Here is a 26,142-nt window from a genome sequence, read left to right on the forward strand (position 1 = left end):
CCATAATGTCTGGCAAATAGTCTTTACTAAGTGGTAGTTACCATTACCATTAACTACTTTCACTTGCTAAAATGTTCCTAGCAAACAAGCCACAGACCCTAGCTCCTTCTCTGCATGAGCCCAATTATCAGGCACTTCTACAAGAGAAGTAGAAATGGTCTTCTGCTTCTTCTTCCAACTGGAATTTCTCCCACCTGCTGGATTCCTGGTCTAGGGGCTGCAGCCTGTGCCTCCCCAGAAGGAGGAGGAAGGGGAAGAGGAGGGGAACTGGATCTCTACTTGCTCCTTGGCGCTTCTCTGGCCAGGGGTGTGGGGACACCAGACTGTGGCTTGGGACCCTTGTGGGGGTGCAGGCAGAGTGCGGGGATCTGGGGGTACAGGCAGGAACTTCTGGCTAGGCAAGCAGGGAGGTGGTTGTTCGGCTGAAGGGCAGCCCTTATCCATTCATCTCTGGATGGATACCTGGCTTGTTTCCATATCTTGGCTATTGTAAATCATGCTACAATAAATGTACGGTGCATGTATCTTTTCAAAAAAAGGAAAAAAGAAAAAAGAAATGGCCAAAAGAATCTTCCCAAGGGTTCTCTCCTGGAAATGTGTTGTTACTGCCTCCAGATGACAGCAGGCTCTTCTCCTAATGTAGGGCTTAGTAACATGACCTGGACACCTTGATTTATCTTGAGCAGCCCAAAGAATAATGCAAACCAAATGTAAAGCCAAGTTGCCTGTCAGCAAGCAAAAAACCCATTTCATTAGTGAAAAGAACACCTCAAAGGCCATCAGATGTGGATCCCAGACACATTTCTAGCCACATGGTTTCCTTCAGTTTGATTGGCATTTCTAAAATCTCACATTTGCATTTGTACATCTTTCCATCTACAGGATCGTGATAGATCATAAGCTCCGCGAGGGCAATGACTCTGCTCTGTTCGATGCTGCATTCCCAGTGACAAGGACAATGCCTGGCTCAGAGAAAGATTCAATAAATATTAATTGAATGATAGTATTTCCCTCTAAACAGCATTTCTGTTCTCAGCACCATCATCCTTGCCCTTTTGCACATTTCCAGCAGAAGGATGCTGGCTGGCAGTCTTTCTACCCTAGGCCCTAAATCCCCTGTAGTCTTTACAGAGCTTAAATTCAGGATTTCTCCTAATTCATTTTGACAGTAAAGCAGGGAGGCCAGGAAGGGTTTGCCCCTGGCAGGGTGATTGGTAGAAAAACGATGAGCTTTGGTGACTAGCTAATCCCAGCTTTGACACTTGCTAGGTGTGTGACCTTGGACAGATTAAAGCATTGCTTTAAAACTCAGTTTCCTCCTCTGTCAGAAATGGGGATAAAAGTTGTGCTGATAATTAAAACAAATGATCATTTGGTGGCTAATATTTCTTGAATTCTGGCCATAAGCACACACTGCCTTGTGTAATCCTTTGAGTATCATAGGAGTCAGCACTATTATCATTCCTATTTTACATAGGACCAAAGTGAGGCTCTCTTGGCAAGCATCAAAGCCTGTATTTGGTCTCGGAACTTTCCAGACCATCCAACGCTCTTTGTACAATGTCTGATGTATACTAGACACTCCATATTTATTGAATGAATTAAAGAATTAGTGAAAAAAAGGTTTAATTTGGGACCACTTAATAAGTCTCAGCGTGAGAAAAATGTCTTCATATTCATTTGCAAATAGTACTCCATCTCTTTCCAATGGCCCAATATTGGTGCTAAAATATTAAACATAGCATAAGAGAAAATGTTTATGAGTAAAATGGAATAGAGGTTTTCCCAAGGCAACAGACATTTTAGATATAGTCAGGTTCAAGAGAATTGATTTTAGGAAATCAACGTGACTCCTCAGATGACGTTTAGACATCCTCTTGTCAGTAAAAATTCCGTGGCTGTTAGAGGTACCCCAAAGGATTCTCACTTGGTTCAAGTCTGAAAAGGGCGGAGGAGCCACATTGCAGCAGGGGTGAGTGCAGCACACAGGAACGATTTGGAACTGCTAGGTGCACTTCACCGGCCAATTTGCCGGCCACCTCCTGGGCACCCTGTACCACACCATATGATGGGGCAGCTGTCCAAGCCCTGCCCACACCTCTCTGTTTCATCACACAAGCCCTTACACAGGGCCTGATGAGTGAGTTGTGTTACCTTGGAAGGAGTTCATTACTTTGTGACTGCTCCTAACATGCTTTGTCCTGGGGAAGCCTGAAGCTATTCACATTTAGAACCCAGTTTTAAGTTATTCCTGCAGAAAGGAGAACTCAGAGGTTGCATAGGGGCAGCTTTCAGAGGTTTTTGGTTTGGCCCCCAAATTATTTAAGAAGTCTAAGTCAGTTACCAACAATTAAAAGTTGGGATTTTTTAACACCAAATTCTGACTTCTTTCAAAAAACCGGTAGCTCTAATCACACCGACCTGGATATTGTTTGACAATGAGGGTCGTAGCTGAGCAGCGATCGTCCCCTTGGTGGCGTTTTTCTTTCTGCCAATTTCCGCCCAGCCTGCTTCACTCACCTAAGTTACTCTGAATGCATGTGGGTTTGCAATGCTTACTAAACCCACTGCAGGAAAAAATAAATAAATAAATAAATAAATAAATAAATAAATAAATAAATAAATAAATAAATAATGGTATCTCATTTCACTGAACACTCTCCACTGCCTCATCGAGTTCTGCCCACAGCCCAGTGAGAGGGTTATGACTAGTATCTCCATTTTGTAAATGAAGAACTGAGATTCAGTCAGAGAGTTCCGATGGCTTGCTCAGGGTCACACAGTTGGAAAGTGGAAGAGCAGGGATTCAAACTTAGGTCTCCCTGGTTCCCGAAGCCAGTTGCTTCCCTGTAACTGAACTGCTTTGTTTGGGGAACAATCGCAAAGGCACCCTAGACCCCTGTGCAGACACTCCCACAGGGAGATGGATCTTTGTTAGGAGCGATTTGGGAGGTAATTAACCCAAAATTATCTCCACAAAGCGTACTGAAGGGAATTTCGGTGTGGCTGATACAGTTAATGCTCAGTGAGCTGCGACCGCCCACAGTGTCTGTGTCAGACTGTCACTGTCCGTGTAAATGATGGGGAGTCTTCTTCATTGACTGAGGAGCACTCGCTAGGGGGAGGAGTGAATTGGGAGGCCTCCACGTGACCGGGAAAGGATGCATCAAGGGGGCTCCTGAGGTTGGCAGCATCCTAAAGGCCATGATCCTGGCCAGCCCCTCCCCTCTCCACCCTTCCAGGTTCTCCTCCTGCCCATCTGCATCCCTCCCCCCAATGCCTGTTAAGGAGAAGCTACCCAGAACTGAGACCTTGAAAGTGTGTTTGAATACATTGGTAGAAATCCCGTACACAGGTAGCTGATATAGAGGGAACAGGCAGCTCTTTAAAAAATGAAACACGTCTCAGCTACTTGGCAAGCCCGATGTAAAAGGGAGGAAGGACAGCTTCCATTAAGCCTCAGAAGGAAAACCCTCCTCAGAGCCAAACAAAACCACTTCCTGGGGCGCAGATCACCAGGCCTCTTGCCAAAGACTCCATCAACATATCACTTTAACCCAAGAAATGTACAAAGGATCCAGACTGCCCCAGAAAATGTGTTACCTTCCCCTTCCCTCAAACCCATCAGAAACTTTCTTTTCTTTTCTTTTCTTTTTTAGATTTATTTATTTATTTGAGAGAGAGCATGAGTGGGAGGGGCAGAGGGAGGGGAGAGAGAATCTCAAGCAGACTCTGTGCTGAGCACAGAGCAAGACGTGGGACTTGATCTGATGACCCTGAGATCACGACCTGAGCTGAAACCAAGAGTTGGATGTTTAACTGACTGTGCCACCCAGGTGCCCCACCATGGGAAGCTTTTCACGGCCCTCAGAGTGAATCCCGAACTCCCTGACTTAGGTGATAAAGCCCGCACGGACATTTTTCTGGACTTACTTCTGGTCTCATGCCTGTCCTGAACACATTCTACCCTCTGGGTCCTCCAAGAATCTGCTCCCTCCTAGGTCCATACTTAGAGGCTCTTGTTTCTAGTGTTTCCCTAAGTGTTTCCCTCCCCCTCTGCCCACACCTCACGTGGTTAAGTCCTACTTATCTTCCATGCTCACACCTTCCTTTGAAGAAATTGCTTTACGGTGGACTCTCACACTCAAACTACCACAAAAATGCGAGGGATGCATGCCACTCCTGTGGATTCCTACAGCATGTGACTTCCTTGTGGTGGGTGGTTATCACATTGCTTTTAAATTACCCTTTTCTTTTTTTTTTTTCTTTTTTTTTTGAATTTAAATGTTACTTAGTTAACATACAGTGCAATATTGGTTTCTGGGGTAGAAGTCAATGATTCATCACTTACATACAACAACCAGTGCTCATCGCAACAAGTGCCCTCTTTAATATCCATCGCCCATCTAAGCCATCCCCCACCCCCTCCCTCCATCTACCCTGTTTGTTCTCTATTGTTAAGAATCTCTTATGGCTTGTTTCCCTCTCTCCTTTTTTTCTTTTCCCCTTCTCTTATGTTCATCTGTTTTCTGTCTTAAATTCCACATATGAATGAGATCATATGGTATTTGTCTTTTTCTTTTTCTTTTTTTTTTTTAAAGATTTTATTTATTTATTCGACAGAGATAGAGGCAGCCAGCAAGAGAAGGAACACAAGCAGGGGGAGTGGGAGAGGAAGAAGCAGGCTCATAGCAGAGGAGCCTGATGTGGGGCTCGATCCCATAACGACGGGATCATGCCCTGAGCCGAAGGCAGACGCCCAACCGCTGTGCCACCCAGGCGCCCCGGTATTTGTCTTTTTCTGACTGACTTCACTTAGCATAATACACTCCAGCTTCATCCACATTGTTGCAAGTGCAAGAGTTCATTGGAATATTACTCAGCCATTTAAAAACCCTTTTCTTTTATGACTCCTCACTACCTTGTGAAGTCTGGGGGAGCATCTCAGCTCACTGCTGTATCCTCAGTACCCATCCCAATTCCCACAGATCAAGGATGCATGGGAAGGATTTGAGGAAGGAATATATACATAAGCGGGAACAGCCCTTTATAGAGGGCTCTCCACTCTATAAAACACCGAGCACCACATTGGAAGCCTTAGTTCCCAGGTGGCCCCAGAGACCCTCAGGAGCAGGCAGCCTATAGAGCAGTTAAGACTCAGTATTTCCTACTTTTCTCAGCCAGGATCTTTTCTCAGCCCAGATCAAGACCTTCCCTGCTATGGGTCTTCTACTCTACCTGACTTAAATACATAGAAGCCAGGAGCATGAGCTCTGAGATAGATCTCTGGTTGGAACCCTTGTTGTACTATTTGCTGCTATTGGAGCTTAGAAAAGTCACTCGACTTCTCTGTGCCTCAGCTTCCTAAAATGGGTCTCACTGCATAACTGTCAGGATTAAATGGAACCACATTTTCAACCTTTAAAACAGAGCCAGATCCATAGTAAGTGCTCAGTGATAACTGGTCATTAACATGCCTCATCACTCCTATGAGAGTTCTTAGCAGTTCTTTTTGGGGGTAGCTAACACTTTCCTGGACTAATCTGTTATTACTCTCCTATACTTTCCTTGGTCTTTTTCGTATTTCTACAGTGTAGCATAAGTGAGTCAAGATGCAGTCTCATCTAAACCGTGGCTCCTATAGTAATCTTGCATAGAGAGCCAGAGAACAAAACACTTCGCTTGATTGGGTGTCTGGGTGGTCTTTCTCTTCCAAAGTGTGGTACTTTAGATGGGATTGTGCACACCATTCATGTTCAAAATCTGAGAGTAGGAGAAGACATCACTGCCCCCAGAGCCACATGCTCCTACAAGATGGCCACCACAGAGAAGAATGAGGTGTGTTCCTTATCAAAAGACAGAAGCAAACATGTGGTCACATCACAGACCATGGCTGAGAGGATCCAGAAAATCCCTTCACGTGACCCTGGAAAACCCTAGTTGAAGCCATCAGTCTAAGAGACTCAGAATGTTGTTTTCCAACTCAAGTCAACTCCAATCAAATTAATTTCCTCACTCCACAACATTTCCCCCCCCCTTACCACCACCAATAACCAATTACCAAGTTTAACCAAAATAATTTTTGAAATTTATCCAATTCACACCACCTTCATTATTACTACTCAGTCCCAACTGCTTCCATTTCTCACATGGATGACTATAATAGTCACATTGTTGTCATCCTGGTTCTACTTATGTCCTGGGCCAACCCATTTTTCTCAGGATGACCACAAAAGTCATTTTATTTTATTTATTTTATTTTCTTATTATTACTAATGTGGATATTTTATTTTTTTTAAATAATCTTCATTATGTTATGTTAGTCATCATACAGTATATCCTTAGTTTTTGATGTAGTGTTCCATGATTCATTGTTTGTGTATAACACCCAGTGCACCATGCAAAATGTGCCCTCCTTAATACCCATCACCGGCCTATCCCAGTCCCCCACCCCCCTCCCCTCTGAAGCCCTCAGTTTGTTTCCCAGAGTCCATGAACCATGAGAGACTATGGACTCTGGGAAACAAAAGTCATTTTACACACAATGTGCTCCTCTCTCTCTGTCTCTGTGTGTCTCCCTCACTCTTCCTCCCTTCCTCCCCAAATACACACCACTTAAAACTCTTAAAATCATCTTGTTGCTTTCAGAATCAACCAAAAGACTAAACATGGCCTTCAGGATGAACATTATTGCTCCTCTTTGTCCCCTTAGGGCCACCGTTGTCCTGCTCCCTGGGCTCCAGCTGGAGTGGCCTTATTTAGCTGTTACAGAGGCCAAGCACCTTTTGCCTCAAAACTGGCATGAATAGTACTCTTTTGCCTGGAGCACTCTCTCTCTATGCCTACCCCTCGATTATCCCTAGGTAATGCCCACCGTCCGTCCCGAACTTAAATGTTGTTTCTTCAGAAAGTACTTCCCTTACCCCTGATGGAAATTTGGTCTCCCTATTATTCTCTGATAGGACCCCATTTTTTTCCTCACAACACTTAGCATAGTTGATAATTATGTATTCATGATTAACTTATTTTATTATTCTATGTATCAAAGGTGTGTATAACTGCTAATCAAAGCTTCTAATTAGTAATGGTGGACCAAGAAGACAACATTCTTGAGGAAACTACAGCCAAAACAGAGACACCTGACATTTAAGTTTACTTCATAGATGTGCACTTTATCTAAGCTCCAGAAGATCTGTTTGGCCTATAGAATCCTTCATACCTCCTGTCAGCCAGTCTTCTGACATTTGCCACTTGCCCTTGTCCCACTAGGATAACTAAGTTCCGATGAAAAGAACGACTTTCATTTCCCTGTCTAAATTACGCACATCCTCAAATCTGTGGCTTCCTTTTCTTCACATACGTGAATTCCTACTCATCCTCAAAGGCATGGCTCAGGTGTCCCATCCACTGGGAAGAATCTCCGGACTACAGCACCCTGAAGGTTGCTTTCCACAGTAACTTGACCTTGTTTAGAGCTTGCCTCTTACCATACTGTCTGTAATTTGCCCATTTCGTCCTTTAGACTTTAGAACTTAAAGATATTCCTGATGTTCAATACGATGTTTGGCACATAGGGAACATGGTAGGTGCTTGGTGGAAGTAAAATGGAAGAGAGAAGGGAGAGAAGGGAGAAAGGGAAGGAAGGAGGGAAGGGAAAAGAAAGGGAAAGGGAGTTTACGAGGGCCGAAGAAAAAGAAAAGAAAAGGACATTTTGTGAGAATCCCATGAATTTAGCGGAGAGAGATGACATAAATTGAAAATCAATACCAATTAGTATATGATTAGGGAAGAGATGCCTGATAGCATTAATTAGTGCTGTAAGAGTCCAAACATTTTTTTCTGGGAAACCTGATATAAAAAAAAAAAAAAAGTGAGGAATAAAAACTACTAGAGTTAAAAAAAAAGCACAATATGAACATTAGGGAGACCCATTCGTTAGGCAGTCTTCACGCGTCAAAAAGGAGTGGAAAGGGGGCGCCTGGGTGGCTCAGTCGTTAAGCATCTGCCTTTGGCTCAGGGCGTGATCCTGGAGTCCTGGGATTGAGCCCCGCATCTGGCTCCTCTGCTGGGAGCCTGCTTCTTCCTCTCCCACTTCCCCTGCTTGTGTTCCCTCTCTCACTGGCTGTCTCTCCTTCTGTCAAATAAATAAATAAAATATTCAAAAAAAAAAAAAAAAAGGAGTGGAAAGGAACACTGTGAGCCTCACCTTTGACAGCAATATATTCCCCGAACAAAATGTGATATGTGGAGAGGTCCATTTCTAGGACACTAATATCAAACAAAGCAATCTAAGCCAAGGGCCTTCCCAGACCTGCTCCAATCCTGAATCTCCAAGTGGCTCTGCACAGCCCGGGACAAAAATTCATATTCTTCATTACTGATCTTTTGGCCCTGCTCTCCTCAGATCCACTTGAGGAGGCTCATTTCTGACACGCACAGAGACTGCAATCTTTGATTTTGGTGCTGACTTGACATCATATTTCTAGGTAGGCAGTGGGCAAGATCTCCCTCCATGGTCCCATTACAGCTGCCTCTTCAGGGAGAGCACTAGGAGTACCGGCCCCATTTACAGACAGTGAAATAGAAGGCTCAAGGCCGGATGCCAGGCACTCTTAGGATCGAAAGTCCTTGCTCTACCTAACGAGCCCTACTCTCTAGGCCTCCTTGAGGGAAGGGGAGGCCATCATTCAATTTGATTTAGTTCAGTTCAACAGTCACTTTGTCATCATCATTCTCATTGATGACATTTATTGAACTTGTACTAAGCGCCTGGCACCATGTCTCATTATCTCTTCTAATCCACACATATCAGCCATTTAATATAGGTCCCATTTATTTGCCACTTTGCATTTTATATATTAGAAAGCCAAGGCTCAGAGAGTATATACCATTCCTCTAAACCAGATTTAAACCCAGATCTATCTGACTCTATAGCCCGAGTTCTTAACCACTGGGTGCCACTACTGAAACCACCATTCTACCACCTTTTATTTTTTCCCGTTAGCTTTGTGGTTGCTTAAGTTTTCCATCTGGTCATCTGACTTGCTGCTTCATATAATTATAGGGATTGGCAAACATCTTCCCACAACCTGTTTGTATGAATAAGGTTTATTGGAATACCACTATGCACATTTACTTACGTGTTATTACCTATGGGTGCTTTCATGCTACAATGGCAGAGCTGAATAGTTGTAACAGAGACCACATGGCATCGAATGCTGCAAATATTTACTATCTGACTCTTGGTAGAAATAGTTTGCCAATCCCTGATACGCTAAGCAACCACTATGCTAAAACCTTAACTTCTGTTTTCTTGTTTAACTTACACTACAATTGTGTGTGTGTGTGTGTGTGTGTGTGTGCGCGTGCATGTGTGTGTGTGTGAGTATGTGTGTAGGGGGTACTCAGATCAATCCTATTTTACGAATAAGGAAACTGAGTCTCAAAAAGCTCAGAGCTAGTAAATGATAGAGCCGTAATTCAAACCCAGGCAGTCAGGCTCTAGAACCCATGCTCCTAACCATAAGCTACAGATGTCTGTTATGGGGCAAGCTCTCCACTGGAACTGCTCATATGATGCTGAACAAGATATGGCACTTCCCATAGAAGCCCTGCTGAGGATGAGAGGACAGCAGCCTCGGTGATGAGTACCCTGATGGAAGAGAGCTGGGCTGGGGCTGTGGGAGCCTGGGGGATACACACTTGTTGGTGCTGATTGCAACTGGGACACACAGAGGAGGTTGGAAGGTAATACAGTCACTTCTGACAAGAAGAATGTTGCCCCAAATCTACTGACAATTGCTTGGCCAATTGATTTTCTAATAGTCTTTATCTTAAATAGTAATTTAAAAAAGTGACTTGGTAGCCAAGCTACCCCTTGATTTCTAAGTGAGCAGCTTTGTAGGGAATGGTTTTTGTTAGAGTCATTAATCCACATTCAAGGGAGACAAGCTCGTCTCTCTGAGAATCTGTTACCATCTTACATAAAGTTGGAGAACATGAAAGTGGCCTGGGATTCCGGAGTCATCTCTGTGCTCCCTGACAGTGCAGTGAGCCTGCCCACATGGCCCTGAAGGGTGGCCATCTAGACAACATTTTCATGGACAGGGACCTCATGGGTCACTTCACTGCACTGTTGGATTACTTGGGTTTGGGTGAATTTATGTCTTTAGCTGAAACTCAATTGGCATTCTTGAGGTATTCTACCATGGAGTTCTGGTTGTTTTCAGAAACATTGCAGAACAATGCCACTCCCCACTTGATGTGGTAGTGAAGTTTTCAAAGGGAACATCATGTTTCCCCCAACCATTTCTCTTTTTTGGGCTAAAGAGTTCACAATCCTTCAATCATTTTTACTGTGATACTTTTTTCAAATCTCATCATAATTCTCTTTTCTCTTGGAGTTGAGGCCGGCCTGAAATTTTAGATTTACAAAAAAATCCATACTGAATATCCTTATGATAAGTTCTTCTTAGAGCTGAAGTCTCTAGTGATGATGTTATATACTTCCTAGCACTAAGTAAAGATAATGGCATGTCTCATTGGGTTTTCATTTCTGCCACGGGTTACTAGGAAGCTCACAGCAAAGTTTATGCTTGATTTGTCTCCTCTTTCCTAATTTGATTTTTTGGCTCCTATCTCCTGTCAATTACTATTGCTTTCAGTTTTATTGTATCTATTTTTTTATGTAAACTATCTCATATATCCACTTCTTTTTTATCAATCAATTCTCTCACCCACTATGTGCAGCAGCTTTGTTGGTTCTCACACTTTGATAATAATGATAATGATGATGTCAAAGTAATGATACTAGTAATGATAAAAGGAGCCAACATTTATTAAGTGTCTCTGGCCAGACAGATAATTTTCTGAATGCTTTACAAGTGTGACATCATTGAAACCTTACAGTCATCCTATGAAGTAATATTATTAGCCATATATTATAGATGGGAAAACTAAAGCACAGAGAGGTTAAGTAATTTACCCTATATTATAGATTCAGAAAATAGCAGAGCCAGTTTGAAACCTAGACAGTCCATCTTCAAAATTATGGTCTTGTCCACTGTGCTATACTAACTAAATTATCAGACCACTTCAAGCCATTCCACATCAACTCTGGGCCCAAAAGTTTCTGGATTTCATCCTAGGGAATATTGATGTGGGCTTTGAGGAGTTGTGCACCATTGCCCCCAGTAGTGGTGGTTTCTGGCTTCTTCATTGTCTGCCTGCATGCTCTGGGTACTCCTCCCAATTCTGTGCCCTTGTCCAACAAGCCAGACTCAAACACAGCCCTGGGATACAGAGAGACAGCCCTAGGCATTGGCCCAGCTGGGATCATGGAGGGTGGCCAGGCTCTGGCTTGAGACCATATCATTTTATAAAGGACCATGTCTAGGCAAGACAAGGGCAAGGTGGGACAAGAACAATGCACAGGCTAGAAAACAGGAAAAAAGGAAGATGGGAAGCCAAGAGGTCTCCTGGCTGATCCTTACTATATCTATTATGGGCCAGATACTTAATTATATAAGCCAGTTATTCTCATTCTGAAAGGAGGAAACGGAGTTCACAGAGATTAGGTGACTTATTCTAGGTCATCCAGCAAGGAGGGTGTAAACATGGGAATAACTCTTTGTGGGAAAAAGGTCTCACCAAATAAGTATAAGTGTTTGATTCCAGAAGGTGGAATGTCACCCCTACTCCTCGGGGCTGTGGTTAGAGTTGAGGATATGGAGGGAGGGTAAGACCCCCAGTGGCTGGAGTCTGAAGAATGCAAGGCACACTGGGGGACTCCAGGAGTGTGATCCTGCTCTCAGCACAAGAGGAGGCTGCTTCTCTCCATGTTAGGCAGTGTGGGGAGGGACTTGGCTGAGTGCAGATGGCAAAGAGTGAGAAGCCTCTGAGCCCTCAGGAAAGAGGTGCATGTACCCAGCTCCGTGCCTTTCTCCGTTCTCTACCCTGGAGGGTGAAAATGGGGCAGGGGGCTGGGCTGGGTATAGTCTGGACGGCTGCCAGAAGGTAATGCCTGGCTCTCTGTGCATATGTCCTTGCCCTTGCAAGAAGGAAAGGAGGGAAGGAAAGCAGAAAGAAAGGAAGAGAAAGAAAGAAAGAAGAAAGAAGGAGGAAGAAAGAAGATATTGAAACACGACCTTTTATGCTTTTGTGATTTGCCCAATATCAGTGTGTCACAGGAAGTCCTTGTTCTTAGGCAAACACTGTGGGCCCATCAAGTGAGAGGCAATGAAAGGTGTCCTCACTGGCCTGTGATTTGCATGGGAGGCAGACAGGGCTTCACCACTAGCACCGGCAGACAGCATGTGGGAAGGCCAGAAAGGGACACTGGCTTCAGGAATAGTCTGAGGTCCATATAACAGAGGACCAGGAAGGAGTCAGGAGGAAATGGACAACAAAAAGCCATAGAGAACTTCTTGGTCCCTTGGGAAAAACCAGTCTCACAAAGAACAACAAAACAAGAGGAGACATTTTATAGCATTTTCCCCTTAAACTTCATTTTTATTAATTCCACCTTTAATGCTACTTGAGATTTGCCACAGCCCCCAGCAGGGACTTTCAAGTCCTACAGTTTTGTGCTATCTCTGTGTAACCTGGGGGCCAATACTTAGTGGTAGTCATGGTAAGAATAAGAACAGTGGTGGCCATTGTTTATTGAGCACCTACTCGGTGCCACATATGATACTGGCTTGGCACACCATTTGCTCATCTCAGAAATGAAGGGTGGGCTCTTTAATAGCTCTGAAGTCCTCTACTTCTACAACTGCTGGCTGCCACTGAGCTCTCAGTTCATCTGTGATTAGATCAGACCATAAACATCCCCCCCTTCCCTTCTCCTTGTTAAAATTCTGCAGTGTAGGCAGGGATCCAGAAGTGGAAAAGCCTTCATTGCAGTTGCCTGCCAGTGCTTTGCAGTACCACAGTGGATGGAGCACTGCAGAGTCCAGGGCTTGACAACTGTCCCTGGAGTGTGTGTGTGATGTGTGTGTATGTCAGAGGTGGGGGTCCCTGGCAAGCCCAGGCTATAAGCTGCTTCTGCTGGCCCTCACTCAAGGCAGCTCTGGTGGTCACTCAATTTCTTCCAGGCCCCAGGGAAGCTCCCTGATCTAATAATGGTTTGAGGTCCTTGGGTGCTGCCAGACCACACTCATTTGGTCAAATCTTCTTTCCTTCTACAGTTTCCTCATCTGCAAAATGGAAGTGATAATGCCTGGTCTTGGCAGAACTTATTGTGTGGCCAAAATTGGCTGGTAAATCTGAAAACACTGTGAAAACATTAGCATTGCTACTAAAGAGTGTGGAAGGGTCACTGGATCCATTCTTATTTTAGTGTAAGTACAAGCATTTTAATCAAGCAAATATGTCCAACGGGTTTACACAGGAACATAAATCTTTTTGGAATGGGAAGACTTTTCCAATTTATTCATAACAGCTGTAGATAATCTATAGGATGAAATTACCAAATGTAATCTCAGACTATATAAGATGGAAACAGAGTTTCCAGGTACCACAGAACCAAAGAAGGTGCTTCTAATGGGGAAGGAGTTTTCTGCCTTCCACTGCCACTGGATCCCTCCCCCATACTGAAGCAGGAGGCATCAAAGCCTCGACATTGAAAAAGAACCTAGAAGTGACCTGAGCCAACTCTACCCTATGAATGAATCTGTTTATAAGAATGCAAATCACTGGTCTATTTGTTGGCTTTTCTGGCCTGGAGCTGATGAAGAAAGGGGGTGAGGCATAATCACTCAACCCTGAACCCCCACTCCCAGCTGACATATAGTTATTCCTCTAATGATAAGTCCAAAAGGGTCCAGATTCTCCCATATGTCTGAGCAGGCAGTTTTCCCAGTGTCTGGTCCCAGGAAGAATAAATCAAATTCTTTCAAGTCAAAAGAGTATAAACCTAAAATGTGGTGGAAAATGTCCCCAGTGATACAGAGAAATAGAAATGCAGTGAAAGATATCAGAAAAACCTTCTGGAAATGCTGAGTAAAATATGGAGATATATCAAGCTATTGCTCTTTCCTCTATGAGAAAAAGTTGGACAAACTGGCCAGTACTTGCATCTGATGGTAGTAAAACTTCAACCTAGAGAAGGGAAGCCAGACATGACCTTTCAGAAGAAGAAGCACCCAGTGCCTCTAGCCAGGGGGACATGTGGACAAAAGAACTATCCCTGCAAGGGCAGGTACCCTAAGGTTTGTAGGAGAGGCAATTCCAAGAGATAGTGAGTTTCCACCCTTGACAGTGAACAGCCATAGGAATGAGTCACTGACCCACATGTGCTTACTAAAGAGACAGGAGAGAAGAAGGGAAGAGAAGGGGCTGGTGAGGAAGAAAAGGAAGGGAAAAGGGGACAAGGATGAGAAGATAGAAGTGTGATGTAGAAGAGGGGACAAGAAAGGTGGCAGGGCAAAGACAGTTGTGGGAGGTGATGAGGAGAGAAATCAGGAGAGAGAGCAGGAGTAAACAGAAGAGGAGAAGGAGGGAAGGCAGAAGATGGGAATAAAAGGAGGGAGGAGAAGGAACAGAGGAGGAAGGTTTCTGCTGGATTTGTAACATTTTCTTTCTGAAGCTAAGCTGTGGGTTCACAGTGTTTGTTATGTCCACTATAATCTCCTCTATGCTGTTTTGCATGCCTGAAACATTTTATAATTTTCTAAAAAAGGAAGAGGAGGAAGAAAGAGACTAAGAATGAGGAAGAGGTAGAGGGAGATGATAATACTATTTTCCCTGCTTTCTTTGACAAATGGAATGAGAGGGTTGGCGTGGTACAAAATAATATCATTGGTGGCTTCTTCATCCATGTGAGAGGTCTTTGGGAGCATGACGTTGGTTTTGTTCACTAGGTCTGGTTCCAAATGAGGCACCTGAACCTGAACTAGATGGAAGCCATGGTCCCTCTACCATCCTCACTGCTGCATTGGAAGATCAGAGACTCCAGACTTGGCACCCAGTTCCATTTCTGCTTCAACTCAGTGTGTCACCTAAACAGTTCAACACATGTTCTCTGAGCTCCTGCTCTGTGCCAGGAGCCATGCTGAGAACTAGGATGCAAACCAGTAACCCCTTTCTTCTTGAAGAGTTTATGGGTAGAGGAGAACTGCTCAGAGCCCTGGCTTTCCCATCTGTAGAATGAGGGGGTTTGCTTCAGTCATTTTCGATCTGGGTTTGCTTGAAGCCCTAGGATACCAGGGTGTGACTCAGAGTGACTGGAGGAGCACTGAATGCCCCCTTCTCTAGAACAGCTTAGCTTTATTCTGTCTCAGATATCAGGATTGGGCTTAAGCTTGGATTTAGAAATATAATTTCACTGCTAAAGAAGATCTGAAAACCATTGAATTCAATGGTCCCCAAGATCTAAAGTTTTAAGTTCTCTGTTCTATTTCTAAGGTCATATGATTCTTTGAAGACTCTAATGATAAGAATTCATTTGTTCACTCATTCAACAAATGCTTATTGAGGTTCTCAATAAATGCAGACAAAGAAAGACAACCAACAAATAAATAAAGAAGCTAATAAAATATGGCACTGGCCACACAGGACATGGAGGATGGAGAAGAGATTAAGGAGGGCATCCTGGAGAGGACATTTTTGGAGCTGAGGTGTCATCAGTGAGAGACCAATGTTGAAAAGATCTGGGAGAAGGGTAGTCCAGACAAAATAAATAGCCAGTGCAAAGGCCAGATGATGAAAATGAATCCTACATGTCCACGACTGGGAGATCTAGGTCATAGAAGGCAAGGGTGAAAGTGGTGTGACGTGAGATGGAGTCAGGAAGGTAGTCAAGGCCAGGTGATGTAGGTTCTTGCAGATTTTGCAAAGAGTTTGGACCTTACTTTAAATTCAGTAAGATGTCTTTGGGTAGTTTTAAAAAGGGCTCTGATGTGATCTGATTGAATTTTATAAAGATCACTCTGGCTGCTATGTGGTGGATGGATGGTAAAGGGGGCAAAAACGGAGACCTCTCTTTGGTGGGACAGATGATAGATAATGGAGACGTGGGTATAAATAGCAGAAATTGTGAGAAAAGGTCAAGAGAGAAATGAGAAATGAGAAAAAGATTTCATTATCACTACATATCCAATACCTTTCTAGACTCCAAATACATGAATTTTGATCTTAACCTCGCCTCTCAGTGTCTATTTCTGCCCCCAAGTACACCTATGTTTAGTAATTCCAGAAGGCAAAAAGAAAGCCAATTCCCTTTCCCTTTGGTTTCTTGACCATTTCAGGAAAGTGTAGACTCAGACAGACCCAAAAAATTTACCAGCTCTCTTTTCCTTATTGAGAAGGCTGTTGGGGTAATTTTCAATTGAGAGACAAACAAAGGCTTGGACCACAAACATTAACTCTTTAATCTCAGTTGGGTAAGCAGTAATGCTTGCCAACAGATCTGACCGAACAGTTAACTGAATTTAAATGGAAGGGAATCTAAGCTTGGATGTGAAGAGCCACAAGATCCAGTGGTGAGTGATCAATAATTATTTCTGAAGTGTCTCCCAAAAAAACTTGGCACTGTGCCTCATACTTTGCAGAATACAAAAGGACCATAAGACATAGTCCTTACTTTTATGAATGTACCCTTCAGCTAGGGGGAAATAACCAACACATAAAATAGAGGTCTGGCCAGCCAAATGGAGTGGGCAGATGGGGGTTGGGGGTCTCCACTAGAGCCCCAAACTGGCATCAAGGGAGTTTGGGTTCCAGTTCCACTTTTGTGACTTAGGACAAACCATCTAATTCTTCTGGAACTGATTCCTCTTTCTTAAAACGGGTAATGCTTCCCAACCTTCCTAGTAGGGATTACATGGGATTTGAAAATACTCTGTAAGTGGTAAAGTGTGGTATAAATAGCAAGGGTTATTATTACTGACTCTAAGTACAGAAGGTGAAGGGAGATGGCAATGTGTCAGCAACTAGAGCCTTTTCTGAAAAACAAAAATCTAATCAAGCCCCTCCTGCTCAAAAACCACCAATGACTCCCCGTTGCCTAAAGCTGAGGTTGGTAAACTATGCCCCGCCCCTCAGGCCAAATCTGTTCCAATGCCTATTTTATAAATGAAGTTTTACTGGAATACAGTCACAGCCATTGTGGGCATATTGTCTGTGACTGCTTTCCTGCCATAACAGCAGTTCAACAGTTGCAACAGAAATTGTATGGCCAGGAAAGCTGAAAACATTTACTATCTGGCCCTTCAGAGAGGAAAAAAAATGACAACAACAAAAAAACCTGCTGACTCCTAACCTAGAAGATAAAGTCTAACCCTATTTAAAATGTAAAGTCCCTTGATACTTGAAACAGGATTTGAATATATAAAAGGAATCAAATATCTTCCTCCAAGTCATCCCCAATGCTGTACACCATTCTGTACCACTTGCAAGGGACTCATTCCATATGTGGCGACATTATCTGGTACCTCTTTAGTGCTACAATGGGGATCGACTGTTACTTTTTTTTTTTTTTTGTAATCTCTATAATGTTTATCATAGTCCCCAGGTCATAACGTGTTCTCAGTAAAGTTTAACCAAATTCAATCTGAGTCATAAACAAAGCAAATAGAGTACGTTAAAGGACGGACATTTCATTTGCCCCAGAGACCTACTCATGATATAGCATTGATAACATATTATTAAAAGGGAAAGCAATTTGTAAGTGAATTAATCAATTTGCTCTTAATTAATTAGTTGCACAAATGTTTATTCCATGACAACAACTATTCCATGCCATAGAAGCTAAGGCAAATTAGGTAGTATGGGATTATGTTCATTGCTTTGACAAGAAGGAAACACCTGTTCTGTGTCAAGCTGGAGGTAAGGACCAGGGTTCAAAGTGGACTATGACCATCTTCTGCTCTCAAGGAGCCTGCAGTCGAGTTGGGGAAGCTGAAGGTCAGCAGATAGTCACTGTACAGGGAGACAAGTGCAATGCCCAAGTGGTACAGAAAGCATGGAGGCGGCAGGGAGATGGACAGTATTCCTGGGAATGCTATCATTGTACGTTTGCTTCTATATATTTACCTACGGTTTACTCTCCTAAGGAAAAGTAAGTGAGCCAAGGCCCACTCCCATGTATCCCATGGTCTCCAGTTGGGATCTATCTGATGAGCTAACATTGACTGTGCTGACCATTTTATATAGATAATCTTATTTAATCCTCACAACAACTCTGTGTTGTTTTACAAAGGCCAAGTTACTTGTTCCAGGTTAACAGTCAGAAAAGAAAAGATTCAAGCCCAAGTCAATCATCAGCTAAAAGCCTAGGCTCTTACTCCTTTATTGTAGATCTTAATTAGATGGCAGAAAAGAGGACCGGGAGTCTATTCTAGAGAAAGTCTAAAGTTTCTGATCTACAGAAATAGTATTAAATGTTTCTGTACTTACTAAATGGACACTTATTTCATGAGGACTATCCAATGTGGACCAAAGGCATGGCTAGAACATAAACAGTGTGTGCTCAATAAGTCAATAATCAAGGGAGAAGAGAATAAAGCGTTGCCAAGATCAGCAAAAACTCCTAGCCACTGGGCGTGAACCAGACTACTGCAACTATCTCTGGGGAGTGATTCTGGACTCCAGACAAGATATTAATTAAGCCCTAACCACCAAGGGCTAGGGAACTCCCTATCGATGGCCAGCTGGGAGCCTGTGGGACCTGAGGGCTACAGAGGGTCGTTCCCTTTAGCTAGCTGTACTCTTCAGGACGTATCTGTGAGAAGGTCAGGATGGGTATTGGGGGCAGAAGAACTGGAGCATAACTATGCATTTTTTAAAGGTGAAAATTTTTATATTTGCTAAGCTGCCTAGGTTATGTCTAGGACACAGTAGTTTCTACTTTGACTTAATTATTCAAATTGTCACTTTCAACTTTTCATTCCAAATGTAGTACAAACCAGTAAACATATGGAAAAATGTCCAATCTTAAATAAATTCCGTAATGAGAATAGTGAGATACAATTCTTTCCCTATTTGGCAGTGATGAACAAAATCATCAGAAATCGACCAAACACAGGGACAAAAAGGCTCTGGTAAAAAGGCCTTCTCATGCAGTAATGTTGGGGTTCCATATTAGTGGAACTTACTGGGAGGGAAAGTGGTAAAATCAGTAAGATGTAAAATCTATGGGTACTTTGACCTGCTAATTCTTGTTCTAAGAATTTTTTCTAAGGAAATAATTCCAAGGTTCACATACTTTAAAAATGTTATTTACAGCATTAATAAAGCCAACTATTTTGAAACAATCTAAATATTAAATATTCACCAAAAAAAAATACTATTTAAGTAGGTCACGGTTAACCAGACAACTGGACGACAGAGTCCTACCAGCCTACCTAAAAGAATGTTGTGAATCTACATGCCGTAATGTGGAAATTTCTCCATGTTGTTCAGTAAAAAAAGGCTTTCTGTAAACCTGCATGTGTATGCAATATGCATGCAATGAATGTTGCAGATGTTACCAGCAGGTTGCCTAGAATGAACTTCACCAAATTGGTGGTACAAAGTGGCTCTTTCTGGGTGGTGAGATTTCAGGTGCTTTTTTTTCTTCCTTTTTTTTTTTTTTTTTTTATTATCTAAATTATTTGAATTTTTACACAGTGACCATGTAATATCTTTAAAAATGGAAAACCAACGGTTTTTAAAGATCAAAAGTAAACATCTCAAGGGTACATAAATTTTCTGGAGAAAAGGCAGAGCTAAACCAGAATAATGGCTGACTTTCAGAAGGAAAATGTGGAGGGATTTTGAAACCTGCTTGACAGCCTTACACAAGAAGCGTCATCCTTCCGCAGTCCTGGAGAAGGCAGGAAGGGCCAGTGGTTAGGAGCCTGCGCTCCAGAGTCCATCCTTGGGTTCAAATAACAGCTCTATCATTTACCGGGTGAGTGATGGGGCAAATTATTTAACCTCATGTGCCTCCGTGTCCTCATTTACAAAATAAGGGATGGATAGCACCTGCCTCTAGGATTGTTGTGAGGATTAAGGACTAGAGTAAATGAAAAACACCTACACAATCCTTGGCACATAATCAGTGTTCACTAAACATTAGCTCTTATGAAAACCAGCTTCACACAATTGTAGCCTAAGTGAGTTAAGTTATCCAGAATGAAACGCTAATGAATAGTTAAGGAGAGGGAAGAGGCAGTGGACAATTAGTCAAAGAAATCCACAAAAGTAGACATCCAAACATCTAGGCTCTGCACCACAAACATTAAGGGGATGGGTTGTGTGGTTTCAGGCAGGTGACTTAACCTCACAAGTCTTAACTGCTCATTCTGCAGAATGGGGATCACATACAGAAGGCCATTTTAAGGATTAAGTGTCAAGTGCTAACACAGTGCACGGCTATAGTAAGTTTTAAATACATATTTGTTACCATTAATAATGATAATTATAATCTACTATGAGATTAAGTAGTGAGCTCCCTGTCACTACAAGTAACCAGGTAGGCTTACTTGCTACATGAAGAGGATGATGCAGAGAGGACTTAGTCATAGAATGAGGGGACAGACTACTGGATTTTTCCAGACCTAAAAATTCTGCAGTCATTGAAACATGAAACTGATTTTGAAAGTGGAGCTGTTCAGGATGGTCCTGCAGAGTGGCTTGGGAACCCATCACCAGCAGGACTATCTCCCCAGAGATAGACGGGATACTGCAGCTCTCAGAAGCCAGACTTGCTTTTTAGACAAGTGAGGCAAGTGTGAGATGGTTGCCCCAAACTCTGTCCATTCTCTGTCCCAAGAGTGGCTCTACATCCTCTGGAAAAACTCCGGAGAGTGGTTCTGGCACCCACAACAAGGAAATCTGGCTGCAGATGAGGATGACAGTATTAAGAGCAATAACTAATCCATACTGAACGCTTACTGCATACTGAGCTTTGTGCTGAGAGATTTGCATAAATGTCTCATTGACTTCTCCCATCAAACCCATGCATCTGTTAGCATCTATGCTATGAGCAACACCTGCATTTTACAGATAAAAAAATGAGGCTCAGAGAGGATAAGTATTACCCCAAACCCTTTAGCCAGGAAGGGACAGGGGTTCTAACTCAGGTCTAAGATACGTTCAGAATGTGAGGAGTAATTGTAGGGCCCCATGACGACTTGATAACTCATTACAGATGGGTCCTATTCCCTTTCAGACCTGCCCCTCAACTGCCCCAACCCCACGGGCATAGTTGGTCTTTCTAAAGGTAGCTGGGAGCTGAGAAAGCTGAGAAAGCCGAAACTGCCACGGGCATTATCTAATAATTCCTGGCCGGATACTGCACACAGGATACTCTCTCCAAGATAATCCAAATACTTAGCACTTTTATTTTCCTTTAAAATCCTTTGGTTAACCCAGGTGGCATTCAAACTTGCCTCATCCATGGGATCCGTTGGACTTTTAGAAATCAAGTTTTCTTTGCCATGTCAAGTCCAGGGGACAGTCCCCTGTACCTCTCCAGGCCTGCACACATCTTCAAACTCGGTTCTCAAATCACTGATATAACCTGCCCCACAAGGTAGGAGGATCCCAAGGGAACAAAGTCAAAACATCACAGGGAAGAAGGCAGGTTTTGGAATCACAGACTCCTAGGTTCACGTCTCAGCTCCTTCACGGATTACTTGCCCTCCCCGAACCTCAGCTTTCTCATCAGTCCAACAAGGATTCCGATACTCAGATGTGTTATAACGATTAGTGAGATAATGCAATACTGGAAAGGCGATAGGGTGTAGAGGTTAAGAGCACAGACTGCATAAGTTCATTAACAGGCTCTATCATTAGCTGTGTGTCCTTGGGCAAGTTACTTAACCTTTCTGGGCCTCAGCTTCAGCTGTAAAATGGGGATAATGATAGTATCCACCTCTCTAGGGTAGGAAATGAATGAGTTATAACTTGAAAAGTGCCTAGAACGGCAGCTGGCACATTAGTGAGCTTTTAGTAAATGTGAGCTGTTATGATTAATGCATGTAAAGGCCTCAGTATGGTAAAAATAAGTATTCAATAAATGGTAGCTGTTTTTATTACAAGGTACACCTTCCATGGATAATTTTATGCACATTTATATCCTGGAAAGCAACTGAAAAAATGAAGACATTAGGGGAAAATCTTGTTCTTAAGTAAATGTTGCAGTCAAAGCAGAGGGAACTCAGCACCCTGTTGTGCTGGCAGATGCCCTAGGACCTCTGCGCCACACCCAGGCCTCCTTTGCTTCCAAGGGATCTGCCTTTTATTCAGTCATCCATTCTCTCAATAAATGCTCATTATACACCCAAAGTGAGCCTAGAAGCAGGCTGGAAATATCCAAGCAGTAGGGGAAAAAAAAAACAAGGCTCCAGCCCCTGTCATCCTGAGTCTACAGGTTAGTGGGGAAGATACACACTATATAAGTGCAGACACAAGTGATTCTTTCAGGACAGCTGCAGTTTGTGTTATGAAGGATGTGCCGAGAAGGTACAGGAGGGGTCCTACTGTGGTCTAGCAGGTGTCTATGAGGGAGGAGTCCTTGCAAAGCTTCCCTGAGGAAGTGGCATATAAGCTGGGACTTCAATGATGAATAAGAGTTCGCTGGGTTATGCCTGGGAGTGGGAGGAGGAAATGGTCCAGGCAGACAGGCATTTTGTTCCAAGGTCTTGCAGCCACAAGGTGGCTGGCTCACAGGGAACAGAAAGAGGGGCATTGCAGCTGACTTACTCCTAGAACAGCCACCCTAAAGGACTTGGTATTTGGAGAGAAACCCAGGTTCGAACTGTGCTCTCAGTTGCAACCCTCCCCTCTTCCCTTTCAGATGCTCCTCGCTTGCTGGCAGGACTGCCAGTCCTCAGTCCCCTGCCCCCAGGCTGAGTGAGCTCAGTTCTCGCTTAAATTTCCAGAGGCTGCGGACCAGGTTTACTTTGCCTACATGTGAACTTCAGCCAAGACACTCTGACAGGGATCCTGCCCTCTGAATGCCTTCAGATGCCTCAATCCTATCCTGGTCACACCCCACTGGGTTTTGTGACAAAGAGGGAAACAGCATGAAAGAAAGCAATGGCCCCAAAGGAGGAACTTGTGATTGACACAAATGGGGATATTCCCTTAAGGGCATCATGTATCATCAAAGAAGCTAGCCCCCAGGTCATTGATTTCCCCGCCTGTTTACATGCTTCGGAAAGAAGACGTGTTTAAGTTTCCTACAGTTTTACAGTGGAAATTGATGCTCCGGGAAAGGAAGCCGTATGTTCCAGACATAGCAGGTTTCTTTTGGAATTCACAAACTGGGAATCTGGCGCTATCCCCTAAATGGTACTTTTGTTGTCTTTTTGTTCAAGACAGCAAGCTTCTTCCAGGATCAGAACCGCCTGCCAGCCTTTCTTGATAAACAGCCCACCAGCTCTCTTGGTAGATCAGATGTTTAATGATTAGCCTAACTCATTGTTTATCTAAGTGGCAATTATCACCGTGATGAAATAGTGTTTTAACTGCAGGGGAAGCATTACAGATAGCTCCCAAGGAGAATCTACTGGCTGGGAATGGCCAACAGAGCTTCCCATACACGGAGGAGAGGACCACTTCATCCTGGCTGGCAGATCTCCGAGTCATAGATGCCATCATCAGATGCTGCTCCAAAGACCTAAGGAAATGTGCCCTGGAGAAGTGTATGGTCTCAGTTCTTCCAACTGAGGCTCAATGGCCCAGCAAAATATGAAAGTGCGGCCTGTGCTTCTAAAGCGTAATAGCCTAGAGTCAGTGGAGTTCGTGAAACAACCTCACCATCGCAGGAGCAAATCTCAGCAGGTGCGGTTCAAGGAGGATGGGACCAGTAAGACTCCACCTGGCCTAGCTGAGGTTGATGTCCAAGCTTCTGAGGACCCAGCTGTGATGGGCAAGGCTCAAGCCTCCAGGCACCATCACCTCCCCACCTACTCACTCTCCTTCCCCAGGTCCCAGAAGGCAGGGGGGTTTCGGAATATTGCGATCCAAACCTCCCCCAGTCTCAGGAAGCATTTCCCAGTTTTCAAAAGGAAGAGACTCACAGCCAGCAAGTCCCTGGTAGAAATGCCAACAGCATCCCAAAGTGCCATCCAGGTCAACGGCAACCTCTCCGAACAGGACATTGAATCCTCGGACCTTGCCTACTTAAGGTTGGCTCAGCATCTTGAGGATGGGCCTCGAAGAGTCAAAGTGTCCCACCCATTTCCGCCTAGAATGTCCAAGGTGCAAAGCAATGGGCCTATAAGCGTATGCTTGGAAGCAGGGACTTGGAGGGCCTCAGAGAAAGCAACTGCTGCCATTCAGGTCCCAGATGATATTTACCACAGTCCTACCTGGGCAGCTAGAAAGTCCACTTTCAGCCCAGACAGGTCAGGTGACATAAGCAACTCCGTACATCCTTTGGCTGATGTGTGTCCAGGTGATGGGAGAACAGTGTCACTATTAGATTCAGGAAGATCCCCTTCCTGCTTAAATGCCACCAACGATGCCAACCACATGCCAGGCACAGGGAAACTTAACCCCGAATTGCTTTTGCCCAAAGACAACTCTGATGACAAAGACCTTGGCCCACTGTCATCTAGGTCAAAGGAAACACATATTCTGTCACCTCCACGGACTCACAGCTCCCCATCACCAGGCTCCCACAGCCAGCCTGACCATTCAGGAGGGGCTTCAGACTGTTCCTCATCAAGTAACAATCACCAGGATCTGTTGTCACTCAAAACTAACAGCGTGTCAATTTCTGCACCCACGTGTCAGGAGCAGAAGACAAAGAACCCTACCCAGTCAGACACTGTGGAGTTTCAAAATTGTTCAGGAAGCAATCACCTCCAATCTCCTCTTCCAAGAAGGGAGACCAAACTTCAGAGCAACAGAGAGACTGGTGGGATTAATCCAATTCACCTGGCACGGGGGGAGCTCTGTGATCTCCAAGGCAGATTGCAATCCGTGGAGGAATCTCTGCACTCGAACCAAGAGAAAATTAAAGTACTTTTGAATGTAATTCAAGACTTGGAGAAAGCTCGGGCTCTCACAGAAGGGTAAGGTGGATTTTTTTATATTGAAAACTACTGGGTTAGGGCACTTGCTAGGACAGGGGCAGAGAGAGAGCACTGGCTTCTGTTAATAAAATGTCTCCAAGGTCTTTAAGGTTCTGTTGTTTCCCCAAATCATAACCAATGGCCTCCCTTTGTTCCAAATGGGTTTCATCCATTTCCAGGCTTTGGTGGATTTCCATTGCCATTTGTTGTGTTTTCTAGATATCAACAGACTGCAGAAAGGGAGGCAGTGAAACATTAGGGTCAAAAAGTATTTTTATAAAGAGGGGGCCAGTTAATAAATGATGATGATAGCAGCACACAGCTACTTCCCCCACTCCATCCTTCTAGCAAGTTGCCGTATTTGCACAGGATTTCAGTTATTTGTGTGTTTGTTATAAAGGACTTGAAATTACCGTTGACCTTCCCCTCCACTAACCACTTGATGGATTTGGCCAGTCCATCACTGATCCACTAAATAGGAACTGAAATGAGATCACAATTCTGCAAAGAGAAAAAGTCACAAAATGCTTTCCTGGGTGACTCAGCACCAGGCTGGGGAGGGGAAGGCAGTGATTTGTTTAGGTGTGGAATGCTTGTCCTTTGAAAAAGTGCCCCCTAAAGACTGGGAAGAAGGAATGGCTGAAGCTTATCAACAAAAGGGTAGGAGAGGGAAGAAGTAATTAACTGGGGGCGCCTGGGTGGCACAGCAGTTAAGCATCTGCCTTCGGCTCAGGGCGTGATCCCGGCGTTATGGGATCGAGCCCCACATCAGGCTCCTCCGCTAGGAGCCTGCTTCTTCCTCTCCCACTCCCCCTGCTTGTGTTCCCTCTCTCGCTGGCTGTCTCTATCTCTGCCAAATAAATAAAATCTTTAAAAAAAAAAAAAAGAAGTAATTAACTGGCATTTGCTGATATGAATCAGACCCAACATTCCCTTATAAGAGAGAAGCACTGCAGTGGACTTGCACTGAATGAAATGGTCAGGGCTTTTAATAATCTCCCTTCTATTTACAAAGTCCCTCAGTTTCCCTAGCTATTGGTGGGGGTAGGAGTAACTGACTCATCTCACCGGCTTATTGTCAGCATGAAGAAAACCTCAGATATGAAAGTGCTCAAACATTTATAAAGTCCTC

At 43.8% G+C, this 26,142-nt stretch overlaps 2 protein-coding genes across 6 annotated transcripts in view; one reads left to right on the forward strand and one right to left on the reverse strand.

The window, feature by feature from the left end:
• DOCK2 (dedicator of cytokinesis 2) overlaps nt 1-26,142 on the reverse strand; it is a 407,128-nt gene that overhangs the window by 166,621 nt on the left and 214,365 nt on the right. The window lies entirely within an intron of this gene.
• The window catches only part of INSYN2B (inhibitory synaptic factor family member 2B), a 33,501-nt gene continuing 21,697 nt past the window's right edge, over nt 14,339-26,142 (forward strand). Inside the window, exon 1 of the mRNA XM_008692395.2 lies at nt 14,339-25,010. Coding sequence (XP_008690617.1) covers nt 23,665-25,010 — 1,346 coding nt within the window. The 5' untranslated portion in view covers nt 14,339-23,664. The remainder of the gene's footprint in view (nt 25,011-26,142) is intronic.

This window comes from Ursus maritimus, unplaced genomic scaffold, assembly GCF_017311325.1.
Source record: "Ursus maritimus isolate PB19 unplaced genomic scaffold, ASM1731132v1 scaffold_15, whole genome shotgun sequence".
NCBI lineage: Eukaryota > Metazoa > Chordata > Mammalia > Carnivora > Ursidae > Ursus > Ursus maritimus.